This window comes from Sinocyclocheilus anshuiensis, unplaced genomic scaffold (assembly GCF_001515605.1).
Source record: "Sinocyclocheilus anshuiensis isolate Anshui unplaced genomic scaffold, SAMN03320099.WGS_v1.1 scaffold233, whole genome shotgun sequence".
In the NCBI taxonomy this organism is placed as follows: Eukaryota; Metazoa; Chordata; class Actinopteri; order Cypriniformes; family Cyprinidae; genus Sinocyclocheilus; species Sinocyclocheilus anshuiensis.
The window spans coordinates 38,134-64,722 of record NW_015540843.1 but is presented as its reverse complement, the minus strand read 5'-3'; the positions used below and the strand labels follow the sequence as shown (position 1 = coordinate 64,722).

At 38.5% G+C, this 26,589-nt stretch overlaps 2 protein-coding genes across 6 annotated transcripts in view; both read right to left on the bottom strand.

The window, feature by feature from the left end:
* The window catches only part of slc37a3 (solute carrier family 37 member 3), a 16,191-nt gene extending 10,384 nt beyond the window's left edge, over positions 1-5,807 (bottom strand). The window contains exons 1-4 of one of the 5 annotated variants that reach the window (XM_016484943.1): positions 5,678-5,807; positions 5,402-5,560; positions 3,274-3,394; positions 1,981-2,073 (exon numbers count right to left, since the gene is read on the bottom strand). In XM_016484943.1, the coding sequence (XP_016340429.1) occupies positions 1,981-2,073; positions 3,274-3,394; positions 5,402-5,457 (270 nt within the window). In that variant the 5' untranslated portion in view covers positions 5,458-5,560; positions 5,678-5,807. The remainder of the gene's footprint in view (positions 1-1,980; positions 2,074-3,273; positions 3,395-5,401; positions 5,561-5,677) is intronic. The other 4 variants (XM_016484944.1, XM_016484942.1, XM_016484945.1 and 1 more) reach the window with 4 other exon arrangements.
* Positions 5,808-7,169: 1,362 nt separating this feature from the next.
* The window catches only part of LOC107687561 (zinc finger protein 2 homolog), a 28,279-nt gene continuing 8,859 nt past the window's right edge, over positions 7,170-26,589 (bottom strand). The window contains exons 4-9 of the mRNA XM_016484941.1: positions 25,534-25,629; positions 24,770-24,880; positions 24,504-24,624; positions 10,534-10,810; positions 8,607-8,659; positions 7,170-8,516 (exon numbers count right to left, since the gene is read on the bottom strand). Of these exons, the coding sequence (XP_016340427.1) occupies positions 7,291-8,516; positions 8,607-8,659; positions 10,534-10,810; positions 24,504-24,624; positions 24,770-24,880; positions 25,534-25,629 (1,884 nt within the window). The 3' untranslated portion in view covers positions 7,170-7,290. The remainder of the gene's footprint in view (positions 8,517-8,606; positions 8,660-10,533; positions 10,811-24,503; positions 24,625-24,769; positions 24,881-25,533; positions 25,630-26,589) is intronic.

The window sequence follows — 26,589 nt, the reverse complement described above, 5'->3', positions numbered from 1 at the left end:
CGCTTTTTCAGACCGATGAGCTTTGTAAAAATCGACGCGTTTCAAAAAGGCGGGGCATAGAGGAGAAACTTCTCAGTGGTAGTGTAAAACAACACCCTTTTTATCTTGTCAAAAACAGCACTGTTCACAGCGACCCATTTCGGTGCATGTTCCTTTAAATGATAATGAGCTCTGCTCACCCCGCCCCTCTCTTCTGTGGGGTGTAGGGATGGAAATTTTGATTCTTTCAAGAGATTTGTTCATTTTCAGTTCGTTCACCAAAATGATTCGTTCAGATTTGTTCAGTGACCATTTCTACATATTACATAAATACGCCAGCAGGTGGCGAAAAAGAGTGTCTTATGTGTTGTGTCTTAAGTCAATGAACGTATTCACTTGTTACAAAAACTGATTTGGCTTTATTCAAATCTGTGCATAATCTAATAAATAAAGTCTAAATAAGTTGTTCAGATGACCAAAGCACAAGGTTTTCTTGCATAGTTAACATTTTAATTGTTTGGTCAGACAATTACACATTCATAAATCGGGGATTAAACGTGGAGTTATGTTCTGTATTCTAAATATGAATATAAACAAGCGTATGTGCACAGTACCTATAACTGCGCTTTGCATCTGATTTCTGCTGATTGCTGATCAAGATTGACATGCTAAATGGCCAACTGACCAGGTACACTCTCGTTCATTTCGTTCACAAATGAGATATGTAGCAGTTCGGTCATTTAATTCACGAACGAGATGTAGCAGTTCATTCAACTCGTTCACAAACGACATGTACCAGTTCGGTCATTTCATTCACGAATGAGATGTAGCAGTTCATTCAACTCGTTCACGAACGACATGTACCAGTTCGGTCATTTCGTTCATGAACGAGAAGATCTCTCGATCTCGTTCAGACTCAAAAGAAACTCGTTCAGTGAAGGGCGTATTCGTTCACTACATTCAACAAATCACATGCTCCGTCACATTCTTTGACAGGATGAAACAGTCCAAAGAGCTACCCGGTTCACTGAACTGCGCATGCGCTGCCAATAGCGCCGCGCTGCTGTGGAGGGAGGAATTTCAGTGAACGAGAAATATGAGTCAATGGATTACGTGAACGAGAACGATTCGTTCACCTAAAAGATTCGTTCAAAAAGAATGATTCATTCACGAACTAAACATCACTAGTGGGGTGACGAGCCATTCTCTGAGACTGTAAACTTTAGCTGCATTCGTCGCAGAACTTGCTAACTAGCACATTATTAGTAAAGGAGATTTGCAAAGATTCATAAAAAACCTTATACTCACTTCTTCTGTAGGTGAAGCTGGATGACGAATGATTCGCGTGAACATAGACATTTAGGTATATCAGGGGGCACATTCCCTTCACAAACAAAAGTAATCCACTGCATCTTTAGCGGCTCAGATGTCGGGAGTAAATGACGACTGCTATGTTCATTATCATATCCAACAACAAAACACCTCAATCACTCAGAAGAAATTCTTGTCTACTTCTGCTCCGGCGTCAAAACAATGGCAGACTGTTTACAGATCACTCAGGGCGGGTCTAAGGTAAAACACCAGTGTCAATCAACAATCGTGGGAGGGGCCTGTGCAGAACTACATCACTCTGCCATGAATCTGTGAATGGCTTAATCTGAGATAGGAGTTATTATTTATGGGGATTTTTTTTTAAAACACTGGGTGTATTTTTGTCATTATAGGGTGGTTGTGTACACACACTGCCAAGACACATTTCAGTTCAAACAACATGTAAAAGTGAATTTAGCATCCGATGACCCCTTAAAAAGGACATATTCTTAATGATGTATGCGGACAAAAAAATTCGAATATTTTTGTCAATATCGCACACCCCTACTGTCACAGTAATATTTTATGGTTCAATATGGTGCAGCAGCAGCATTATGTGTTCATAACATACCATCACTGTTCACCCACAACCCCCAAAGCCTGCTACACCTATTCCTGTTTTTAGCTTACCACAGCATAAGAGAAGAGAAAGATGGAGTCCAGAGCACCCAGGAACAGCGTGGCCTCTCCCGCATCAGCAAACAGTTTGTTTTCCACCCATGTCTAAAAATATAAACAAAAATAAGTGTGTAGCAACATTATTTAGATTATATTTTCAACTGAAAGGCCTATATTGGACTTAGCCTAAGTGCTTTGTACAACTATATTGCTAGTTGTGAGAATGTTAGTTCGCATTTTTGCCAAACAGAAAGAATATAGTGCTTGAATACTGATGTAATGCTTGACTTAATGAGTTGGCCTCTCACAGATTTCCGAATGGTGACCACAAAAATATTAATCTGAATGAAAATACTAATGTGAAATATAATATTGATACAGTTTTGTGAGGTACAGTTACATTTAGTCATTTTGCAGACGCTTTTATCCAAAGTGACTTACAATTGGGGAATACATAAAGCGATTCTTCTTAAAGAGGCAAACAGACACAGGAAGTGCTTGTAATACCAAGTTTTAGGCATTGTTCAAATAAGTACAAGCTAGAGAGGGAAGGAATAAATAAAGAGAAAGACAGATATATATTTTTTTAATTTAGGTATTAGGTATTATTCATAAGACGAGTATCAGTACAGCATTTTGAGGATAAAATATTACAATACTTTGAATCAATGTTTTTCTCACCTCTACCTAGCTGAACACATTTTCTCCATAGCATGCAGTGACAAAATAAGAATAATACATGCATTGCTCGGTTTTTAATAAGATCATAATGTTAAGATCATAAAGATCATAAATAAATGTAGGGGCAGGTTTTGTGGTATGGTTAGGTTTAAGGGGTAATTACAGATGACAGTTTTTTCAAATATAAGTACAATGTAAAAACATGTATGTACATAATAAATGCATTGTATCAAATGATTAAATTAAATGTAAGATCATAATAGTTAAGGACACTTAATATATATTGGGTCCCATATTCCAAAAATGTAAACCATAAAAGAAAATTTGAAAGCCTTTATATAGACACAGAGTACATTTTCATTACACTAAAAGAGGCAGTCTAGTTCTCTTCTGGGTTTTATCTGAGATCAGACTTTCATATCTGTAAAAAAATTATTCTTATGTAAAATACATAGTTTAAAATGTGTTACTAGTGAATAACAACAACAATAGTAATAATAATATCATTCCTACTATCATATCTATGAGGCTAGGGAAAATGTTACTCATTTAGATGGAAAGAAATTATTATTTTTTTAATTAAAAAGTTAGACAAAGAATGGGCAGTGTGTATTATATCCTTACCTCCCCAGGAGACAAAGACGAAGTGCTGCCGTTCTGCTGGAATGCTGATGGTGTCCACTGTGCTGAGATGCTCACTTTCACATTACTGAAAGTCTTACGTGACGAGTGAAGCAGGACATAGCTGGATAGAGAGTGGATGTTATTAATTACACCAAGTCATTCCATTTAAACTTCAAAACCATATGGCACCAACAGGAATACAAAGCAAACATTTCTAAGAACATGGCACATGTATTTTAAACTACATTTTCTTTTTAAAACATTTTTCTATTTCTTTATCATGAATACTCTTATACGCTGCCTTGCGAAAGTGTTTACACCCCTTCACTTTTTCGCTAAAATGCTTTAAATAGTTTTTTTTTCCCCACAAATTATTTACACGCCACACCCCATAATGACAAAGTCAAAATGTGTGATAACTTTGCAAATTTACTGAAAATAAAAAAACTAATATAATTACACTGGATAACTATTCAAACCAAATCTTGTGGCAGTTTTTGCAATGTTTCTACACTTTAGTTGCAAAAAGCAAAAATCAAATCATGAGGTCAAACGAACCACCTGCAGAGCTCAGAGACAGATATTGGGAAGACTACAAAAACATTTTTTTTTCTGACGATGCTACATAATATGGGGGGGGGGGTTATTGTGTAAATAGGGCTTTTTTAAAAATCTAATTAATTACATAATGTGCCGATTAATTCATCAAATGAATCTCAAATTTATGAAATTAATTAATTAACATGCACATCATGTGCTGATTAATTAAATATATAAAGTATAAAGTTATTATTAAAGATATTTTAAAGTTATCATTGTTTTAATTTAGAAAAACACTGAATAAATATTTTTTTAAAAGTAGCTTTACAAAGAAATAATTCAACATACAAAAATACAGAAATATGAATTGTTTTTTTAAAAAAGAAACAATACTCTAAATATAAAACTAGAAGCGCCAGTAGGTGGCAGCAAATCAAATACGTGAGTCATTCATTCAATCGATTCGTTCAAAGGGCTAATTCATTCAGAAAGAAGCAAATGACTGCCTTTATGAATGGCTCACTGAATCGTTGACTCACTCGATTCATTTAAAAATGTGGATTCATTAATGAAACACCACTCTGGGTTGATCAGAGACGCACGATTTTCCTAGGGCTTTATTTTCGTTGGCAAAATTACTGACAATGTGTCTAAAATTTAATTATTCGCACCTTTACCTTATATTCTTTTTAAGTAAAAATCTATTTTTTTTTCTTTCTACCAGCCAATGATGACTCTGAAAGAAAACGCACAGTATTTGTTATAGTAACACATGCAACTTTTACGCACATCTGACTGACAAAACCCTGCACTTGTATTTCAGCGCTGCTGTTAATGTTATGGTAATTTTAGCAAATAGTTTGCTCCGTAAATTCAGTTCAACAGCATTAAGTTGAGGAGGGTAAATTTTATCAGTCGACTGAATCTAAACATGCATTTTATGTGTTCTTACTCTGTCCAAGCAAAAAATGCATGCCTATAATTGAGCACTGTAGCATATTTACTTCAACAGGTCAGGTAATGTGTAGCTATGACCCATTTCAGGGGCTTTACATTTTCAAATCAGTCAGGGCTATAGAAATGTATCTTAATATTTACAAGTAAATCTCCATATTATGCATAGGGAACTTTCTATCCGACCCCCCTACATCTAGTTTTGACATCCATCAGGAGGGATCAAGTCTTCTTTAGGGGGTCAGACCCCACCAAACCCCCAGTAATTCGCACCGATTATAACCAATTATAAACTTCTAGGTTCCTGTATAACAGCTAGATTAATCATATAACATTTCAAGAAGTCCGCTGTTTAAATGACACAAAGAACTTTGTGCTACATGTCATCTAAGATCAAAGATGGCAAACAAGACAAAGTTCAATATTCTTATTATGTACAATAAAACACTGGCTGTTGACATATGTCAGTAAACCATGAATGTAAAGCATTTTTTCAACACCCAAGGACCTACAAAAACACTATTGGCCAACACAGGGGCCACAATAATAAAGAAAAGCTAGATATGGTCAGTAACATAGCCAGAAACTCATTACCATGGTAAGAACGTAGGGCGGTAGGAACAAGACAGCATACCTGAGGAACGTGAGGAGGAAGGCTAGCAGGTGATGATAGGTATAGGGGGGCCACATTATATGGGTCTGGATCAAGAGGGGGAGGAAGTGAAGGATCTGAAGTCTTCAGGACACTCTACTGCACCATCTACAATCACTAAACATCCAATCACTGTAAAATCTATCCATCGATAAATGAATCAGCGTTCTTACTGTGGTACTCTAATGCTCGTCTGCAAATGAATATACATATTTACAGTCGTCCACAGATACGCTCATAGGAAGCATCAATACTCACCCTTTAAATCATTTGCAGCGATTTGATCTCTGACTGGAAAATATCGCCATTATTTTCCGATGCTGGATGCAACGTAAACACGCGCTAAAGCGTAAACACGGACGTAACCCGGATGTTGAAAGTTTGAAAATAAAAGTCACTTTATTACTGATTTAAGCGCAAAATAGAAGCAGATGTTCTTAATATTTTGTTAAGATACCAACCTCCTTTTCCCCACCCATTTTAAATTGGTCTCTTACATCTTTATAATATAACAAAAGCAGTAACAGCAATAATTATTAACGCTAACATTTACTAAAAATAATAACAATACTCGAACATTCAACAATAGCAAACACCATAACAAAACAAAACAACAACAATTAAAAAGAAAATGAAGACAAGAAAATAATAACAGCAAAAGTCTATGGAGGGGGCCAGAGCACGTTACCGTCTGCCGTTGTTTTTACAATTATATTTTGTTGTAGTTAATGAAATAGTAAAGTTAATTAAAAGTTAATTAATTTGATAATATATTTTTATAACAATGAACATCAATTCAACAGGTGTATTGTAATGTATTCTTATACATAAAGGGCTTTAGATCCTGATAATGTCATAATGGCGTTCTCTTGAATTTTACCACATAACTAAGGTGTCAATCCTTTATTTATTTTTTTATTGTGCATTTGATGTTCAAATGATATTTAAAAATGACACTGCACCTCTTTTGTTTTGTACGATTTTTAATTCCCACTTTAAGTCATGTCAACACATTGTTTCTGTTTAGTATATTCATATTAATATTCAGCATATTTCATTAATAGTTGCTAACTGAGGATAATTCTAGCTTTAAATTATCTTAGAAAAACCTAAATCTAAAAGAAAAAAAGTAGGCTCCAAACCTATATTCTAGAGAAAATATCCACAACACGAAACTGTTTTACACATCAGTAATGCAAGAAAATGTTGCAGCTGCTCTTCAAATGACTGTTGTAATGAAACAACTGCAGCTCTCACAAGTTCAAGGACATCAGCTTGGCAGGACACAAAGTTGAAACATGTTTTAATTAAAAGAGATAGTTCACCCCAAATCAAAAATGCTGTAGTTATTTACTCTATGTCTGCAAGTATTCTGTAGTTGTATAACAGCTTTGTGTGGGAAACAGAGCAAACTTAAGTTGTTATTCAGTTGTAATTCTCCCCTTCTTTCTAACCGACTCAATCCGGTCACAGTTAATAGCTCAGTAGAAGGGCATGAAAACAATAATTTCAATTTGTTACTCGCACAAATGAGTAAAATGACTTCACAAGACTTGGAATTTAGTGCATAAGCTGTAAGGACTATTTTATTCATACGATCCTGTCTTTTTTTGTTTTTGTCATTTTTAGAGCTTGTAATGAACTGTCAATTGGAAAACACTTGTGTAAAGATTCTTCTAAAAAGTCATTCTATTCCACAAGAAAAAAAACAGCATATGGGTGTAGACATGGACTCAGGTCATGAGGGTGAGTAAATAATGTAATTTTTAGAGAATTCTTTTAAAAAAAAATTTTTGGGGTGAACTATTGCTTTAAAGATCATGGTTGATTTCACTCCACACAAGGCACTCAGGATGACAAAATGATTCAAGTCAAACACTGTGGCTCTTCATGTGCCTGTTTAGGTGTGTACGACACGTGTAAGCCTTTGGGCACAGAGGACATGGGAACGGCCTCTTCCCAATATGAGTGTACATGTGCTTGCTCAAGTCATAACGTCGGATGAATCGTTTCCCACACTGCAAGCAGCAGTGTGGACGCTCTCCGGTGTGAAAGCACATGTGCGCCGTCAGGTGACTCGAAACAACAAATTTCTTGCCACAGATTTTACATTGATACGGCTTCTCTCCTGTGTGAGAGCGCAGATGCACCTGCAGGCATCCGGCGGAGACAAAACCCTTTCCGCACTGATGGCAAACGTACGGCTTCTCCCCGGTGTGAATTCTGATGTGGATCTTCAAATTCCCAGACAGTGAAAACTGCTTCTCGCAGTAAGGACAGACGTGCGGCCGCTCACCAGAATGACATCTCATGTGAGATTTTAATTGGATTTTGCTGTAAAATCGCTTTCCACATTGCGAACAAAGGAGAGGTTTCTCACCCGTGTGGTTTGAGAGGTGGGCAAGCAGGCTGCTGTTCGCCGAAAAGCACTTCCCACACTGGTCGCATATATATGGCCTGAACTCTGCATGGGTCTTCAGATGGCTTCTTAATTCGCTGTCAATGTTGAATGTCAAGTCACAAAAACGACACTTTCCTGGCTGCCGTTCCGGTTTAGAAGGGCGGACGTCTTTAACTTTGTGAATCTTCTGGTGGATTACACTGGCTCGGTACGACCCAAAAGTCTCGTTGCATTGTTTACAGGTGTAGTTCCTTTTAACAGTGGGAGTTCGGTGAGTTCGCCGGTGACCGACTAATCGTGACAGACTAGTGAACAGCCGTCCACATTCAGGGCACTTATGTGTGGTTTTCTTCTCTTTGTGCACTCGGTTGTGCCTGTATAGGGTCCTGAGGGATCTAAAGTGGGCTGTGCATTTGATGCACTTAAAAACTCTGGAATTGCAGTTGGTGCTCCTGTGTGACACCAGCTGCGCTGAATCGTCAAAAACCTGCCCACACTGAGGACACTCATGGGTCCCCGCTTGGGTGTGAATTTCCTGGTGCTTGACGAGATCAGAGCGATAGATGAAGTATTTTGTACACTGCTGACATTTATGTACAGTCCTGCCTGCATAGTGGAAGCCTTTGGAAGGTGTGTTTGGGAAGGTGTCAAGAGAGGGCAGTTGGAGAGGCACAGCTGTCTGAAAAATTAAATCACCTAGAGGAAAACATGACAAACAGAAACGGCTTGCTTTAAAGATCCTGAAAAGATATAATGAGAATCTCGACAGACATTCAGAGGCTGTACCTCTATGAGCATCATCGGTGGATGACGGCACACTTGGCTCTTCTGAGTTAGTCCTACAAAAAGAATACACAGGATCTACAACAAAACTATTTATATTTTAATTTAGGAACACTACAGAACAAATTCTGTAGTGAAGTGCTCAAAGTCCTCACAAAAAAAAGAGAATTTTAGATTACAAACAGACTAATTATTGGGGATATTACTCACATCAGATATTTTGACAACAAATTTATTGTTGAATGTTGTAAAAATTCTTGCTCAAGATACAATCTCAGAAAATTCTCAGAAGTTGCCTTTAAAGGGTTAGTTCACCTAAAAATGAAAATTCTGTCATTAATTACACACCCTCATATCTTCCAAACCCATAAGACCTTCATTCATCTTCGGAACACAAATCAAGGTATTTTTTATGAAATCTGAGAGCTCTCTGACCCTGCATAGACAGCAACACAACTAAAATGTTCCCAAACCCAGAAACGTACCAAGGACAACGATAAAGCAGTCCATGTGACATCAGTGGCTCCAGGGCCTTTTCTAGGCATAGAGTTTCACAGCCACCAGCTGAAGGGACGCCAATGAGCGCACGTACTGGCACTTTTAGCAGGGTTGTGATAAAGAGTGGCACGGTCACCCTGAAATATGACTGCCGCCCCCACTGGATCCCCCAACATTATTGGGCTAGAGTACTGTCAATCTGACAATGCCTGTAGTCCACTAGATCAGAGTGCTGTCAATTGCTGCCTGATTGTTGCATGCAAAGTTTGCATTTGGAGCGCTCAACAACGCCATTAGATCAGTGGGCTCCGTCAGTGCCTTGACAAGGTAACACTTTTTTTTTGCCATGCAATAAAGCTAAGTTCAAAGGCCAATTTAAAATACTGGTACAGTAAATAAAGTACACAAAATCAGTATTTTGTTTATAGTGTAGTATAGGCTATTTGTGGCACATTTGTCCAAATATTTGTGGCAGATTTGTCCAAAAGGTGTGCACAGTCAATTTACAAATAATGCATTCAGATTTGTGGAACTCAATGCACTGAACCTCCACAAATTAGTGTCGTTACTATGACAACAAATTTGAATGTGACAAGCAACTGGTGTCTGAAAATAATTATATAATAGGGATTTCGCCTAGGGCATCAAATTGGCTAGAAACGGCCCTGAGTGGCTCAACTTCAATTTTGCAAAGCTACAAGAATATTTTTGTGCCAGAGAAAACAAAAGTAAGAATTTATTCAACAATTCTTTTCCCCGAGTTAATGTCTTCCACCATTTTGGAGAGTACCAACGACGCTATGCGTGCGCTTTCCCCAGAACGTAATCAACATAATCAGCATTGTTTACATTCAGGAGAAAGCGTGTGCATGCTGAACGTAAACAATGCTGATTACATTGATTACATTCTGGGGAAAACAATTCTCGTTTTCTTTGCACACAAAAAGTATTCTTGTAGCTTTGCAAAATTGAAGTTGAGCCACTGATGTCACATAGACTGTTTTATCGTTGTCCTTGGTACGTTTCTGGGTCTGTTAACATTTCAGTTGTGCTGCTGTCTATGCAGGGTCAGAGAGCTCTCAGATTTCTTCAAAAATATCTTAATTTGTGTTCCGAAGATGAGCGATGGTCTTACGGGTTTGGAACGACATGAGGGTGATTAATGACAGAATTTTCATTTTTGGGTTAACTAACCCTTTAAAGGCATCAACACTCAAAATAACTTCATTTGATAATGACCATCCACCAATGACTCCAATGGGACCCCGATGACTTTCATTGTTCCACAGAAAAAATTCATAAACAAAACTTAAACATGAGGGTGATAGAAATTATTTTGGACTAGCCTATTCATTTATGCTAAATACATTACAAAATAAATAAGAATAAACAAATAAAATAACCCCAACCACCTAGTAATATGGTAACTTACCGTTGCAATTCATCGACATTAGAGTTTGCTTCTTTTTCTCCATCACTGTCTCTAGAGGACTCTGAGGACTCACTGCTGAAGCTGGATCCCACATTCTGGATGTTTGGATCACCAGTCACAGTTTCCTTGTCGACACCATGTTGTTGGTTTGGCAGGTTTTCAGAATCAATTGGCAGTAACGTGCCATCATTGTTGTGCTGATTTATAATGATTGAGTCACCAACAGGCGGCAATGACAAAGATGACACTATTCGATCCTCCACTATTGATGGAAGAACTTCAAAAAAAAAAAAAAGCCACTGACCAATTGTGCTCAGCAACTGTATTCCTTTTTACATTAACAAAAGTAGGCGCTATTCTTCAAACAAGGCTTACGTGGTTAACCAGATAAGTTTTGGTGCGACTTGGCATGAATTTAACATTTTCCTTTTTTACCAAGCAAGGGTATCCAGTAGGGCTGGACAATAATTCAATATCAATATGTATCGCAATATAATCTTTTTTAATAACGGTATTATGATTTTTAAACACATTTCCAATATTTCAATATACATTACCAGTGTTTCCCATACATTGATTTATTTGTGGCATTTGACTTCGTTGAATAAACATGAGCACTTCACGTTTCAAAAGCAAAACACGTCGCGTGTGTTTTATATGAATGTATCTCTGAAGGGAAAGGACTGTCTTCAGAAAAGTTTCGATGGCATTTTAATTTTATCTGATAAGGTAGCATTCAGGAGCAGAGCTGCTTTGATTACAGCCGTTACTGGGGAAACCGCTAGTTCTACCGCTATCAAAGCGCCTCCTGCTGGCAGACAACCAGTTTGCATTTTCAATAATAAGACCGTCTCCAGCAACATGTTTTTGTTGTTGCTCTTTTTTTTTTTCCTGCAGCAACTCAGAGCACTTTTCATACTCTTTATATTGGCTAAAGCACATTTGTTTCAATCTATAAGAATAATCAGCCTACACTACCCGTCAAAAGTTTTTAACCAGTAAGATTTTTAATGTTTTTTTTTCTTTTTTTTTTAGAATTCTCTTCTGCTCACCAAGCCTGCATTTATTTGTTTTTTTTCAGGATTCTTTGATGAATAGAAAGATACAAAGATCAGAATTTATCTGAAATAAAAAAGCTTTTGTAACATTATACACTATTCCATCCAAAAGCTTGGAGTCAGTATGATTTCTTTTTTTCTTTTTCTTTTGGAGAGAAATTATAGAAATTAATACTTTTATTTAGCAAGGATGCTTTAAATTTATCAAAAGTGATGATAAAGACATTAATAATGTTACAAAAGATTTCTATTTCAGATAAATGCTGTTCTTCAGAACTTTCTATTCATCCACTAATGGGACTCATTTTCAGCCCTGGAGTTTCATGCCTTAGACCGGCCCACTTTAGTTCACGACTGAGCTATAAAAATAATGTAATTAAAACCAGTCTATAAAAGTCTGCAATAGTGCACAGTTCTCTACAGCCTTGTAATTAGGGATTCAAGCGTGTAGCGCTGAAAGCCTATTGTAATTGTTAGGATTTTTATTAGGGGTTCAAGCGCGTAGCACTGAAACCCTATTGTAATTGTTAGGATTTTTATTATTAGGGGTTCAAGCACGTAGTGCTGAAACCCTATTGTATTTGTTAGGATTTTTATTATTATTATTCCGCGCTAAAACTGATCGTGCAGACCAAATCGTAAGGCCTAGAGAGCTGAAACTTGGTCAGATGGATTAGTCATGCTCGCTACTAAGACGCAAAGACTCGCCCCAATCGGCCTATGGGGGGCACTACAGCGATCAAAAACGCAAAACTGCTCATAACTCCTAGACCGTTTGTTGTAGACGCAAAACTTTATACTTTCAGAATCCTTGGGTCAAAACGAAGAAAAGTGTAGAAAGTCAGATTTGCTCTACGAGGTCCTGTTTTCCCACCATTTTGAGATAAATTCAAAACCTACTTTTGCGCACTAGTCCTAGGTTTTTCGCCCGATCGGAACCAAACCACTGCAGAAATATAATTATTAAAAAAAAGTGAACTTTTGACTCACAGCCGCAAAGGCACGCCAAAACGTCCGTTAGGGGTGGGGCCACTTTCACTTAAATGGCTATAACTCCTGAACGGAACGAGATATCTTCACCAAACTCGGTACACATGTGTAAGAGCTTAATCTTTGATCAAATAAAAAATATTGCACAGCTCTGCCACTTGGTGGCGCTATAAGATGGGAAAAACTAAATGGCTATAACTAGGCAACCGTTGCTCTGATCGACTTGAAAATTGGTATGCAGTGTCTTTGTCCAAAGTGGCACAAGTGTCTATGAGGACATTCACATATCTCAAAAAACATGGCCGCCATTGGCCAAAGAAATTTAAGCACCTATTAGACAAGGTTAACAGAGGTCGATCAGAACGAAACTCGGTGGGCATGTTCGACTCATGGCCCTAAAGATCTGTAAGAATTTTGAAAGAAATCGGCCACTAGTTGGCACTAATGAGTTTTATGGCTCTGAAATCACGTGGTGTTTCACACATCCACACAATATGCATATCATTTGATAGATCTCCTCATATTGAGCAACTTTGCCTCAAGAACCATTGCTGTCAATCAAATCATTCATTAAATATTCTCAATTACGTTGAAAACCTACTTTTGCGGACTAGTCCTAGATTTTTCATTCAATCTCGATCAAACCACTGCAGCACAATTCTCTGGACTCTCTAGATCAATAATTATCAAAAAATGTTGAATTTTGTCATTTGGTTAGGTATAACGGGGTCATTTATAAAAGGGGCATGGCCAAATATGTCCAAACGCCTATATAACCTAAACGAAAACTCAAAACTTTACAAAACTTGGTGAAAACATGTAACAGAAGACAATTAACAAGCATGCAAAGTTGTACAGAGATCGGACCATAGGTGGCGCTATAACAGAAAAAAGGCCTCAAAAACAATATTTCTATAGTAAATGACCTCAAATTGCTTAAAAGGTTCATATATTCACACAAACACTAAATCATCATATCATATGATAGACCTCCTCATTCTGAACAACGTTGCCTCTGGGACCAATGCTGTCAATTAAACTATTAATTAAATATTTTAGATTATTTTAAAAACCTACTTTTGTGAACTAGTCCTAGGTTTTAAACTCAAAACCAATAAACTCACTGCAGTACAATTCTTTAGACTCTCTAGGTCAGGGGTAGGCAAGTTCGGTCCTAGAGAGTCCTGCAGAGTTCAGCTCCAATCCTAATCAAACACACCTGAACAAGCTAATCAATGTCTTCAGGATTATTAAGGCTATAGGCAGGTGAGTTTTTTTTTTCAGGGTTGGAGCTGAACTCTGCAGGACTGCGGCTCTCTAGGACCGAACTTGCCTACCCCTGCTCTAGGACAATAATTATCAAAAAAATGTTGAACATTTGCATTTGGACAGCTATAACAGGGCCATTTAATTATATGGCCTTGATATAGTGTACCCAAAACCCTATCAATCCTAAAAGAAAGCTCAACACTTCATGAAATGTGAGCACATGTGTCTTATTATTGTAGACAAGCATGCAAAATGCAAAATTTATGGTGCTCAGACATTAGTTGCCTCTATAACAGCTAAAAAGGTGAAAAACAGCACATCTGAATGGCAAAATCCCTGGAATTGCCATTTTAACCACTAGATGGCAGCAGAAGACCATTAATTGGCTCATTCTGCTCTAAAAAAAGTACCAGGTACCAGGTACCAGGTACTGTACCCAGTGGAAAACCCCCCAAAAGTGAACCGTACCGAGCCGTACCGTGCCGTACCATGCAGTGGAAAAGCGCCATAATATAGCTCTATTTACAGGTATGTCATTTGTATTCATGTCTATAAATTATAAAGTCACTATGATAACATTCAATATCACATTTCGTCAAACTTTACCACTTCATTTACATTGAGGAATCACATTTTGCAATTATGCCACATTATGATTACAGTGAGACCTGAAAATTGCATTATAAAGTCAAGACTTGCAGTAAGCATTTTGTTACCTATCATTTACTTTAAATCTCTATATCTTCAACAAAATGTGTTTGCATGTGAAAGTATGCTTACTTGTATTATACTTAAGCCCTTTCATTTCAGGTTGAGTATGTGTGTGTTGCAATATTCTTCATCATGGATGTATTGTAATGTCAGTCCAAAATTTTAGGTTGGCCTAGGGCTAGGACATAACAGTTTAGATACAATAAAGGCCTTAAAGTGCTTGAACCCCGGTAATCGCTGCTTGCAGCTATATTTGAGGTTCAAGCGCGTACCAAATAATACTGTATATTATTTGTTGTTTGCACATGTGTAGTATTTACATGTATTTTATAATATTTTTCACTACATCAAGATGTATGATGAGTGTATTTGAAGAGAACTAAGCTGCATTTTCTAAGTCCTGGGTGACAGTTGAGAGCTTGAGTTGCCGTGGCGACCCTGGGCATCTTCAGACAACACAGAGGACTGCCTGATTAACAGCAAACTCTTGTCTCTCTCACTTTTTTATTGAAAAAGACAATTTCTCATCTGTTCAATAGACCTCCAGGGCGGGGTCTGCAACAGATTTGTGGGGGCTCGTCCGGGATCGGCTCCTGATGCCCATGGGAAGCTGATCCAGTGATTTCTGATCTTTGGGACCACTGAGGTGTGGATGCTGCTGCTGTGATCTTGTATTCGAGAGAACGTCGGTGAAGAGAGCGATTCTGCTGGCTGGTTACTGCAACTGTGAATAGAGTCATTCTGCTGGCTGGTTGCTGTGACTGTGAAGTGAGGGATTGTGAAAAAGATTCATCATGTCAGATAAAGTACGGAAGAGCCTGGTGTGGAACATCAGAAAGAGTATACTCACCTTGTCTGCTGATGAACTGTATCAAGTTGCCAAAAGCATCGTTTCAGTGCCAGGAAGGGACGTATCTGAACTAGACGCCGCAGACCAAGGGGGTTGCTTCGAATCCATCAACACTTTTATGTACAGTACACAATTACTAGAGAGGATAAAGGTATGACCAAACTGTTGATTTTGCAAGAGACTGTGAACTCTATTGAACAAGTCCGTACTTTTGCTGCACCTGTTTATCAATGTAATGATGTTGAGGCTAAAGCTAATGTTGATGCACGCATTATACCCACAACACAGATGTCCATTGCTACTGACCACATCACCACTACAGACACTGTTTATCTAACATCACCTACAGTTGTAGCTGACACGGGGGAAATTAGAGTAGCAAATATAATCCCAGACACTAACCCGAATATACTACATACAAGTTACGAAGAACTGAGCAAGAGCCTTCTTCATTCTCTCACAATATCCACACAACACCCTACAATGACACAACCTGTGACACAAAGAAATGACGACACACAGCATAACAATCACCCTGAGAAAACCACATAGTTGGTACCAGAGAAAGTAATCTCCCTAAGAGACCTTTCCTACCTCCAGCACCGAGAGTTCAAAATACAGGGGGGGCAAATTGGTGATTACGCATCAGATATCATACACACCAGCATATGTAAACAAATCGAAGATGGGATCAAACAGAATTATAGTGATGCAGAATTAATCAGGGGCATTCTTCGAATGATAAAACCAGGAAGCTTTAAGGGCATGCTGATGAATAAGGAAGATATGATGGTCAAGGAGCTAAAAGGGTTTCTTCAGTCACACCTAGGAGACAAAAGCAGTACAGAGTTGTTTCAAGAATTAATGTGTGCAAAACAGAGTGAAAACGAAACACTTCAGCAGTTCTTGTACAGGGTAATAGGCCTCAAACAGAAAATTGTCTTTGCTGCGAAACAGACCAACTCTGATATTAGATACAGCTTAGCAACTGTTCAGGATGTGTTCCTACATACCATATACCAAGGCTTGGGGCACAAATATAAGGACATCCGTAGTGAATTAAAACCCTTGCTGTCCAACCATACCATTACAGATGAAGCAATATTGAGAAGTGTAATGAAAATCACCAGCGACGAGAATGAGAGGGTGCGAAGACTGGGTCCAGTAACTCGTGTTAAGCAAAGCACTGCAAGCTGTGCCCAGCTTGAAAGTGAATCTGTCAGAGAATTTAACGAGATACCTGAACAGAGAAACAAGAATGACCCAATCAAACAACTGACAGCTCGAATTGATGCGCTTACTAGCATGGTGGATTCCATGAGAGTCAAAACAGCTGGCACAACCCGAACATACCGGTCAGTACTCTATGAGTAAGTCACTTTCACAAAGCGGAATAAAATCTCATGGCTGCCTGAAATGTGTTGAAGCTGGACATAACTGTACTCACTGCTTTCTGTGTGGTGAAGCAGGGCATCTGGCTAGAGGATGTCTACAAAAACACAGACTTCAGGGAAACGAGAAACGGTCACTGCGAAGGGACGACCAGTAACCAAGCCTTCATTGTCCCAAAACTCAGCCAGTATACCAAAAGTTGAACCTGATTGTGTGAAACACAATCACAGAAGAACGTTTACCAACATTAAAGTTGAGTCATCCAGTGACAAGAGAGAAAATAATCAGACTTCTATTCTAACACCTCCCAGGGCCAAGAACGATAATATTGTCAACTTAATAGGAAGGAAAGCCCTTACTCAGTGTAACCTCAATGGCCTTGCAGTAAGTGCTCTGCTTGACACTGGAGCTCAAGTCAGCATAATTGATCGTGCCTGGAAAGACAAGTATCTACCTGATGTAGACGTGAGACCACTTGCTGAGCTTATGGGAACTACAGACAGGCTGGAAGTGTATGCAGTTAATGGAGACCTCATTCCATTTGATGTTTGGGCCATCATTACTGTTAATTTGCAAGGAAATGATAACCCCAACCTCTCAATCAATGTTCCTTTTCTAGTTAGTCATCTGCCAATTGAGAGACCATTACTTGGATTCAATGTAGTGGAAGAACTAATTCAGGGGCAACCTGAGTGTCTGGTGCCAACTGTAGTCTCTTTACTCTCTGGGGCAATAGATGTGTCAAGTGAGAAAGTCCAAACTCTTGTGAATTTCTTTAAAAGTGACGTGACATGTGGCCAAGTATGGTGACCCATACTCAGAATTAGTGCTCTGCATTTATCCCATCCAAAGTGCACACACACAGCAGTGAACACACACACACCGTGAACACACACCCGGAGCAGTGGGCAGCCATTTATTTGCTGCGGCGCCCTGGGAGCAGTTGGGGGTTCGGTGCCTTGCTCAAGGGCACCTCAGTCGTGGTATTGAAGGTGGGAGAGAGCACTGTACATTCACTCCCCCCACCTACAATCCCTGCAACCTTTGGGTTACGAGTCCGACTCTCTAACCATTAGGCCACAACTTCCCCTGTGTGCAGACTCCTGAGCCCAGAAGATGGTGGGGATTACTGAAAGTGAAACGTGGTGGCATTGTCATCCCAGCAGGACAGGTTGCATGGGTGAAGTGCAAAATATCACCCAACATGGATCAGCTTGACACAGTAGTACTGTTTGAGCCAGAGGAGAACAATGTGTATTTAGAGCAGCTGGATATAGTTGAGGGTCTTCTGGAAATTCAGAACCACAAAAGTCCATATGTCTCTGTTCCCATTGGTAACAATTCCACGTGATATTACTCTACCCGGTAACTCAGTCCTTGGTTATCTCCAGCCAATTGATGAGGTACTGTAGGCTGAACTGCCAGAAAAGACAAAGTGTAGTGTGAGGGTCCAGGGCGTGACTGCTTCAGCAACTGAAGAAAACTTGTCACTGTGGCATCCACCTGCAGACCTCAGCCATTTGAATGAGGACCAGCAGGCAGTGGTCAGGAAAATGCTGTATGAAGAGTCTTCAGCCTTTGCCCGTGATGGAAGTGAAATCGGCTGCATCCCAAGTCTGCAAATGTCAATCAACCTCAGAGATGACATACCAGTGCAACATACTCATCAGTTCCTAAGCCTTTGTTCAAAGAAGTCAAGGACTACATTCAAGATCTACTGGCCAAAGGTTGGATTGTGAAGTCTAAGTCCCCTTATTCTGCCCCAGTGGTCTGTGTGAGAAAGAAGGATGGCTCGCTGTGTATTGATTATCGCCTTCTCAATAAAAAGACTGTACCAGATAGGCACCCTCTGCCAAGAATTCAAGACTTGATTGACACCCTTAGGGGATACAAATGGTTCAGCATTCTTGACCAGGGGAAAGCTTACCATCAGGGCTTTATAGCCGAAGGGTCCAGGCATATGACAGCCTTTATAACACCCTGGGGGCTTTATGAGTGGGTGAGAATTCCGTTTGGCCTGTCCAATGCACCTGCTGCATTTCAGCGCAGCATGGAGGAAATGCTTGACTCCCTCAGGGACTGAATGTTGCATTCCATATCTTGATGACGTGCTATGCTATGCCAAGTCTTTTGAGGAAAATGTGGAAGGAATTCGTCCTTCAAAGTCCTTCAAGCCCTCCAACGTCATGGGTCAAGCTCAGGCCTGAGAAATGTGAGCTCTTCCACCACGAGGTTCGATATGTTGGTCGCCTTGTATCCGACAAAGGTGTGCGAATAGATCCCAAAGCAGTTCGGTCACTCAAAAACCACATTCCACAGACAATCGGTGATGTAAGGAAACTCCTTGGTTTCCTAAGCTACTATCGTTCTTTTATCCAAGATTTTTCATGCATAGCCAAGCTAATTTATGAACTACTCCAAACAAAACCAGGAGTGGCACCAGTTCAGTCCAGTCAAAGGAAGACCAAAGGCCCACAACTGCCTTCCCGAACTCCTGTAGAGTGGAAAATCGAACATCAGACAACACAGAGGACTGCCTGATTAACAGCAAACGCTTGTCTCGCTCACTTTTTATTGAAAAAGACAATTTCTCATCTGTTGAGTGGACCTCCAGGGCGGGGTCTGCAACAGATTTGCAGTTAACACTGTAGGGGTTTATGGGGCCCCAGCTAAGCCCATAATGGGTTATTCACCATACTATCCTTCACAAACACCAACATACTTACCTCCATTTTACATATCCCTATCTGAACCTTTATTGCCATACCAGATGTTTACTTCATTTACTTACCCTATATGTGCTTATCAGTGTTGGGAGTAACGCATTACAAAAGTAATAATATTACAGTAGTATATTACTTTTTGCTGTAACGCAGTAATATAACGCATTACTAATAAAATTTGGGTAATATTATTACTCGTTACAATCTCAGTAACGCAAGTTACAACAACATATTTTAACTCAAAATTAAGTGGTGAATTTACCAACACCGCAAAACAGCACCAGAGAAAAAATTCCGCGGGTAAAATAGTTGGTCTGTTTCCTGTTGCTGGAATTAGATGGTTGAGATGACTGCAGAGCCGGATTCTACATTTGTGAGATGGACACACTCCTGTTATTTTCAGTTCATTGGAGAAAAGGATAAGAATGCATAGTCAGGTGCAATATGTGTGACACCAAACTCTCAACATGGAGAAATAGCACGAGTTATCGGAGAGAGCTGCGGGGTCGGAGAAGAGAAAAAAGGCGGCGGACGAGCACAGACAAGCAACAAAAATAAGTTAATTTAACTAAAAATAACAAACTCTGTTTTTATTATGGTTAATTTAAATAGTGCGTACTGCGTAGTTACAATCCGTGCCATTCAGCCTGTGCTCAGGCCAAACACACATTTGCTCATGTAAAGAGGATGTTTAGCAACTTATATTTTTCATTCTTGTTTTCTTCTGAAACCGTTCTATGCTAGGCATTATGTTTATTGTTCGTATATTATAACATTTCGCTTTATTTACCAGTGTTATTTATGAATGTAATAATGCGGTTTGTGCTTATCTGTGTTTAACCTAAACTAGGCTACAACGTAACATTACTTATAGCGGTATCTAAATATGATTTTATAATTTTATGCTATATAGACCTACCACATTACCCTCCACTGGATGTAGGATGAGCAGCAATAAACTACATTTTGGCATTTTGTAATACTTATGTGGATATTTTGGTGAACGTAACTCAAATGTAACTCAAAAGTAGTTTAACGCATTACAATTCAGAGACAGTAATATTGTAATGTAACTAATTACTTTCAAAAGACAGTAACTAGTAATATATAATGTATTACATTTTGGAAGTAACTTGCCCAACACTGGTGCTTATTGAAAGACAATAAGTAATCTGAGAGTTAATGAGTTTAAAGAAAGTTACAAGGTATCATTTTCTTTGTCCGGGAGAGTGTGACCCCCCCCCCCACATTGAATTTGGGTCACAAGAATTTTGTGGTATTTGTATATACTGTATAATATTTGTTGTTTGCACATGTATAGTATTTACATGTATTTTATAATATTTTTCACTACATCAAGATGTATGATGAGTGTATTTGAAGAGAACATGCATCATCTAGAAACACTCATGGCAAAAAGTTATCAAAAGAATTTTGATTGGTGATTCAGGTTCGCAACAGAACGCCACAACGTTTGAAATAGCAGTTGCCTTTTACTAAAATTGTTATATCTCCTGATTGCAATGAGATATTTTTACCAAACATGGTACACGTGTAGAAGCTCAGTCCGAGGTCACAGTAAAAAAAATGTAGCTTTTGGCCACTTGGTGGCACTGTAATAGGAAAAAAACATGAAAACCTCTACATCTACACAACAGTTAGTCTGATTGACTTGAAAATTGGCATGCACTGTCCTTGTCCAAGTTGCCATGATGGTAAAGCGATTGTCCACTTGGTGGCCGATCAAAACGAAACTTGGTGGGCCTGTTTGACTCTTGCCTCTAGCGGTCTGTGTGAAGTATGAAAGAAATCAGTCACCGGATGGCGCTATGTATGTGCTCACATAAACAATATTCATAGCATATGTTGAATCTCCTCATTCTCTATAACTTTGCCTTAAGGTCCTAGGTATTTCACTAAACCTCAAAACCACTGCAGTACAATTCTCTAGATTTTACTATGCTTGAACCCCAATAAATGCTGCTTGCAGCTTTAATATCACTGTCCCGGTACATTAATGATAGGAAAACGCTTAACGTGTAAATAAACACGGTGCGTTCATATTTTGGGCTTATGTGCGTATCTGCATGTAGTATATGCTTTACAATTTTGTCTTTATCACTGTCTTGGTACATTAAGCCACATGAAGCGTTATTTATGTTAAGCATTTTAATGTCCCTGTTCAAGTTCTGCTAATTCACAAGCCAAGTGAGAGTCATACTCGCAAAGGTGATGTTAATTATTAAACCAAACAAAATCAAAACTTTCAAAAACAGGCAGCAATATGATTCTTTTATTGAGTGACAGGCAGTGGGTTTAATCGGTGACATTATTAATAGATTTACTATCCGGCTTCTTCTTGTCATCTCCGCGACCTGCTTCCATGATTTTTAGTAGTGGTCGACCGATATTGTTTTTTTGACAGCCGATGCCGATATCTTGGAAAGCAGCGTGGCCGATGGCCGATATAATTTTATTTTAATTAATATTTAAGAAATTTGAAATAATTTGAAAATGTATTAAAAAATAAATCTGTAAAATAAACATACTTATACTTTAGATGACAAAGTATTTTCACAAATAAATAAATATTTAATAATAATATAATTAAAAAGGAAGTAAAAAATAACCAACAGAGCACTCAGTATTCTGGGAAGTTTGTGTGCATTGGGAATCATATTTTTTCAAATAAAGTCAAGGTAACACTCATTTTACATACAGCACACGGTGAAAATGACATGAATGTGACAGTGGGCAAATGGATAAAGCGCAGCATAATTTGAAATCAAGTTTAAATTTTGTCGATCACGCATCTCCAGTGAAGCTGAACTCTGATCGACCGTCACGCAGAGAACATGCGATCATGCAGGATACAAATGCACACTTCACAAGATCTCAACTAGATTCGACTAAGTTTGCAAGGTTTGTGAAATTAAATGTTCATTTAATAGACATTCAAAGATTTGTTCAAATGATTTACATGCGTATTTACTGAATGCTGACGGCAAACGAGACAGTATTATAATGTTTGCTTTTCTATTACTAATAATATAAAAGCAATCGTTATAATACTTTTTTGTATATATTTTAATTCCTTTGTTTAACCTTTCTATCTGATTATTAGACAGACTTCTATCCATATTAGACAGAACTGTTAATGACAACAGCGAACAAGAGGGAGAATGTGAGCACTGTGTGCTCACGCGCTGCCGCTCTCCGCGCCATCAACATAAAAGTCCGGCGCGCCGTAAAAATAAACATCCCGCCTCGAACGCATCGGCCAAACAGGAAAACTTATCGGCCTTTAGACAGAAAAGGCGAAAAGATACACTGCATTGTCCAGTTCTCTCAGAACGATGATCGGAGTTACTTTTGCAATTCTCGATTCAGCATGAATGACATACAATAGTACGGAGCCCGGGAAGTCACCTGTAGGAGAAAAAAAAACAATCCGTGGCGACGGTTTTGCAATCTGTCCCCTCAGTTTATAAACCGTACTCACGAATTCTTAAACTGTTCCCTCGGTTTAACAAATCGTGTCCACGGATTAATACCGTACCCACGAATTCATAATCCGTGCGCACGCTTTGCAATCCGTTCCCTCGGGTTTGTAAACTCGTGGATTTTATAATAGCTATTATTATTATTATTATTATTATTATTATACATTTAGGTTACATGCATTTAGAAGCTTTTATCCAAAACGACTTACAAAAGAGGAACAAATGACTCCAAAGTCAGTCACAAAGCCAGGTTTATTATACAATAATAATCAAGTGCTAAGATTATCACAAAGATTTTGATGCACATCTTTCTTATTAAATCGTTGTATTCCACAATTTATAGAGAATCACTTAAGAGAATTTGCTGTAGGCCTATTCCACATAATAATATGCAATAAAACAATATACAATATGATTTGTTAACACGTAGGCTACCTAGGAGCTTGCTGCATGAATCCGTGAGTACAGTTTACAAACCCGAGGGAACGGATTGCGAAAGCGTGCGCACGGATTATGAATTTGTGGGTACGGATTCAAAAACCGAAGGTACGGTTTACAAAATCTGAGCGCACGGATTGGAAATTCGTGGGTACGGTTTATTAATCCGTGGGCACGATTTGTTAAACCGAGGGAACAGTTTAAGAATTCGTGAGTACGGTTTATAAACTGAGGGGACGGATTGCAAAACCGTCGCCACGGATTGTTTTTTTTTTCTCCTACAGGTGACTTCCCGGGCTCCGTACTACGGTGACATTTTCCACAATCAAGACAGAAAATCAAAATACTGCCCTGAACTCAATAGCGGCGAAGCAGCGCAATCCTCTCAATATGGCGGATAAACAAAACAGTTTCCCAGAACTCAACGCAGCGTGACTTCAGCTTCACATTCTCTATTAGTAATGATTATAAACGAGAATTGTTAACGATATTGCCAATATCCACACAGCTGACAGTTTTACCTGTTGTAGATTGTTCAAGTTGAGCATGAAATAGACACTGCTTTTGTGCACTTTTACTTGCACGTCTCCGTCATTTCGATCTCTCTTGCGCTGCACAACTGAGCTGCGTTTAGCAGACTGTGCGTCAGCGCTGCTGTGCTGCAGAGATGAGGACTGTTTGAAACTCTTTTTTCCACTAAAACTTTGATGCGCATCGTCTCAGTTTAATACATGAACATAACAAAAGGTGTGATCGCAAAACAATCAGGAAATGTTTTTTTAAGTCATAACATGTAGCAGGGGGGGGGGGGAACCTAACTCGCAAGTTAATATTTTTGGACGCAAATGAGACCTATTTAGTAGCAGTCGGGAGCCCTGGTGTATAACTTTCTCAAACCCGCATGCTGGGCGAAGTATATGTCTTAGGTTTGTGCCCAGCTATCCTGTAAAATATCTGATTAACCAAGTAAGCAACGTTCGATAAAAGGAACCTGAAGCATATGGAATGATATTGACATTCAAGGACTAAATTTTACCATTTTTATCCAAAGTCCCACAAACATCCATCTGCAGCAAGGATAGCAAGTTGTGTGATTTACAAACCGAGTCCACACATGCATCTAGCTCCCCAAGGTGACAGCTGAGCAACAATGAGAGCTGGAATTAAAGAAAATTAATATTCAGAAAAATAATCAGAAACACAATTATTTATGGTTTATAAACAAAAAATGCTCAATAACTAGCAGCTGGCTTGAATCATTTAGATATAGTTGAGGTATTTGATAAGCATGTATCATTAGACCTGTTTGAAGTTTGGTACAGGCAGAAGTTGCTCCAATCTGGAAAGAAAAAATCCAACAAGGACTTGCAGTGCTTTGTCAAAGTCAGGACCGTACTCGACTGGAAATACTTCCTGAAATACAAAAACTGTCTTTCATCTAAAGTTTTCATACAAACCTATCTAAAAAAAAAAAACAGCCATTCATTTTTTTGCAACTTCCACAGCCACTCTCACATCAAATATAGCATTTCTGGTCCAGGCTGGACATCAAAAACATCAAATGTCTTTGACATGTTTTCAAGTGTCTGACATAAAGACTGCAGACTTCACTTCAAAGTGCAAGAGAAAGTTACATGTATCATATTCTAGCAATGCCAGGGTCATGGGTTTATTTCCCATTTTATCTCCATATTATCTCCCTTTTTGCAGTTACATGTTACTACACACAGCTCCTGAAAAAACTAACATACAATAATCAATAAAACAGTATTTTATGGATTTAATCTCACTTTATTTAGTACTGCTGACCCTGGATAACCAAATTTTACTGTGCACACATTAGCTAACTTTGTGTTTGGTGAGAAAGAGCCTTAACTTGATTCACAGGTCAATGCATTTCCTATCACTCTAAATATAACAACATCCTCTGATATATCTTGATAGCACACATACATCACATACATGTCTACATATGTGTGTTTTTTTCTTCTGGAAGATTTCATATTTATTCTGTAACGTATCTGCAATACATCTCTATTTTTTTAATGGATCTTAAAGACACTGACCTGAAAGAAGTATTCTCTTTTCATGGAGTCCTCTAGCAAGCTCAGGACAAGTTGAAGTACGCTGTCTTGTAAACTCTCCATGTCTGTGTCACTCACCTGTGGACAGGAAAATTATATTAATAACATTAACGCCAACATAAATGAAGTTTAATGATAGCAAATGGGATGTACACCAATTTGTGTAAAACAAATTTTAATGGACATAACTCAAAATTCACTAAAAACACAAAAAAGTAAACTCAAGACAACTTAAAAGAGCATCTACTAGTAAATGCTGTAGGAAAAGCTTAGATACATAGTCCAGACATTACCTTTCATTTATTTGTTTGATGCATACTAACGTTCTTCGCTATATTAAGTTTCAGAGAAGCAACAGTTTATCTTCCCACAAGATAACATAACCCTGCCATATGCATTTTATTCCTTTGTCATTCATGGCATTCATTTAGTAGCTGTTAATTACTCTTGTTTATCCTTTGTTAATAACATTTATTTTATTACACTTGTTTCTTCCTTTTGTTGTACAGTAAGAAGTTAACAATATGTTCAATGTTCAATTTATTTATAAAGCACTTTAAAACAACCTTAGTATACCAAAGTGCTGTACACAGTTACATTGATCCAATCACACAATAGAGTAAACACGTCATTAGAAAACCACAGTCACAAAACACTGAAAGCATGGGAAAAAAGATACGTTTTTAAAAGACTTTTAAACTCAGACACTGAAGAAGCTATTCTGATGGATAATGGCAAATTGTTCCATAGCTTGGGGCCAGCAACAGCAAAGGCTCTGTCACCCCTGCATTTCAATCTAGCTCTGGGAACCAAAAGCCGATGCTTAGTCTGTGATCTAAGTGATCTAGCTGGAATGTGTACTATAATCAACTCAGAGAGATATGGAGGAGCAAGGTTGTTTAGAGCTTTGTACACGAATAGCAGAATTTTGAATTGGATGCGATAATTAATCGGTAACCAGTGCAATGAACGCAAGATAGGCGTGATGTGATTCCTTCTGCGACTGCCTGTGAGCAAACGAGCAGCCGCGTGTTGGCA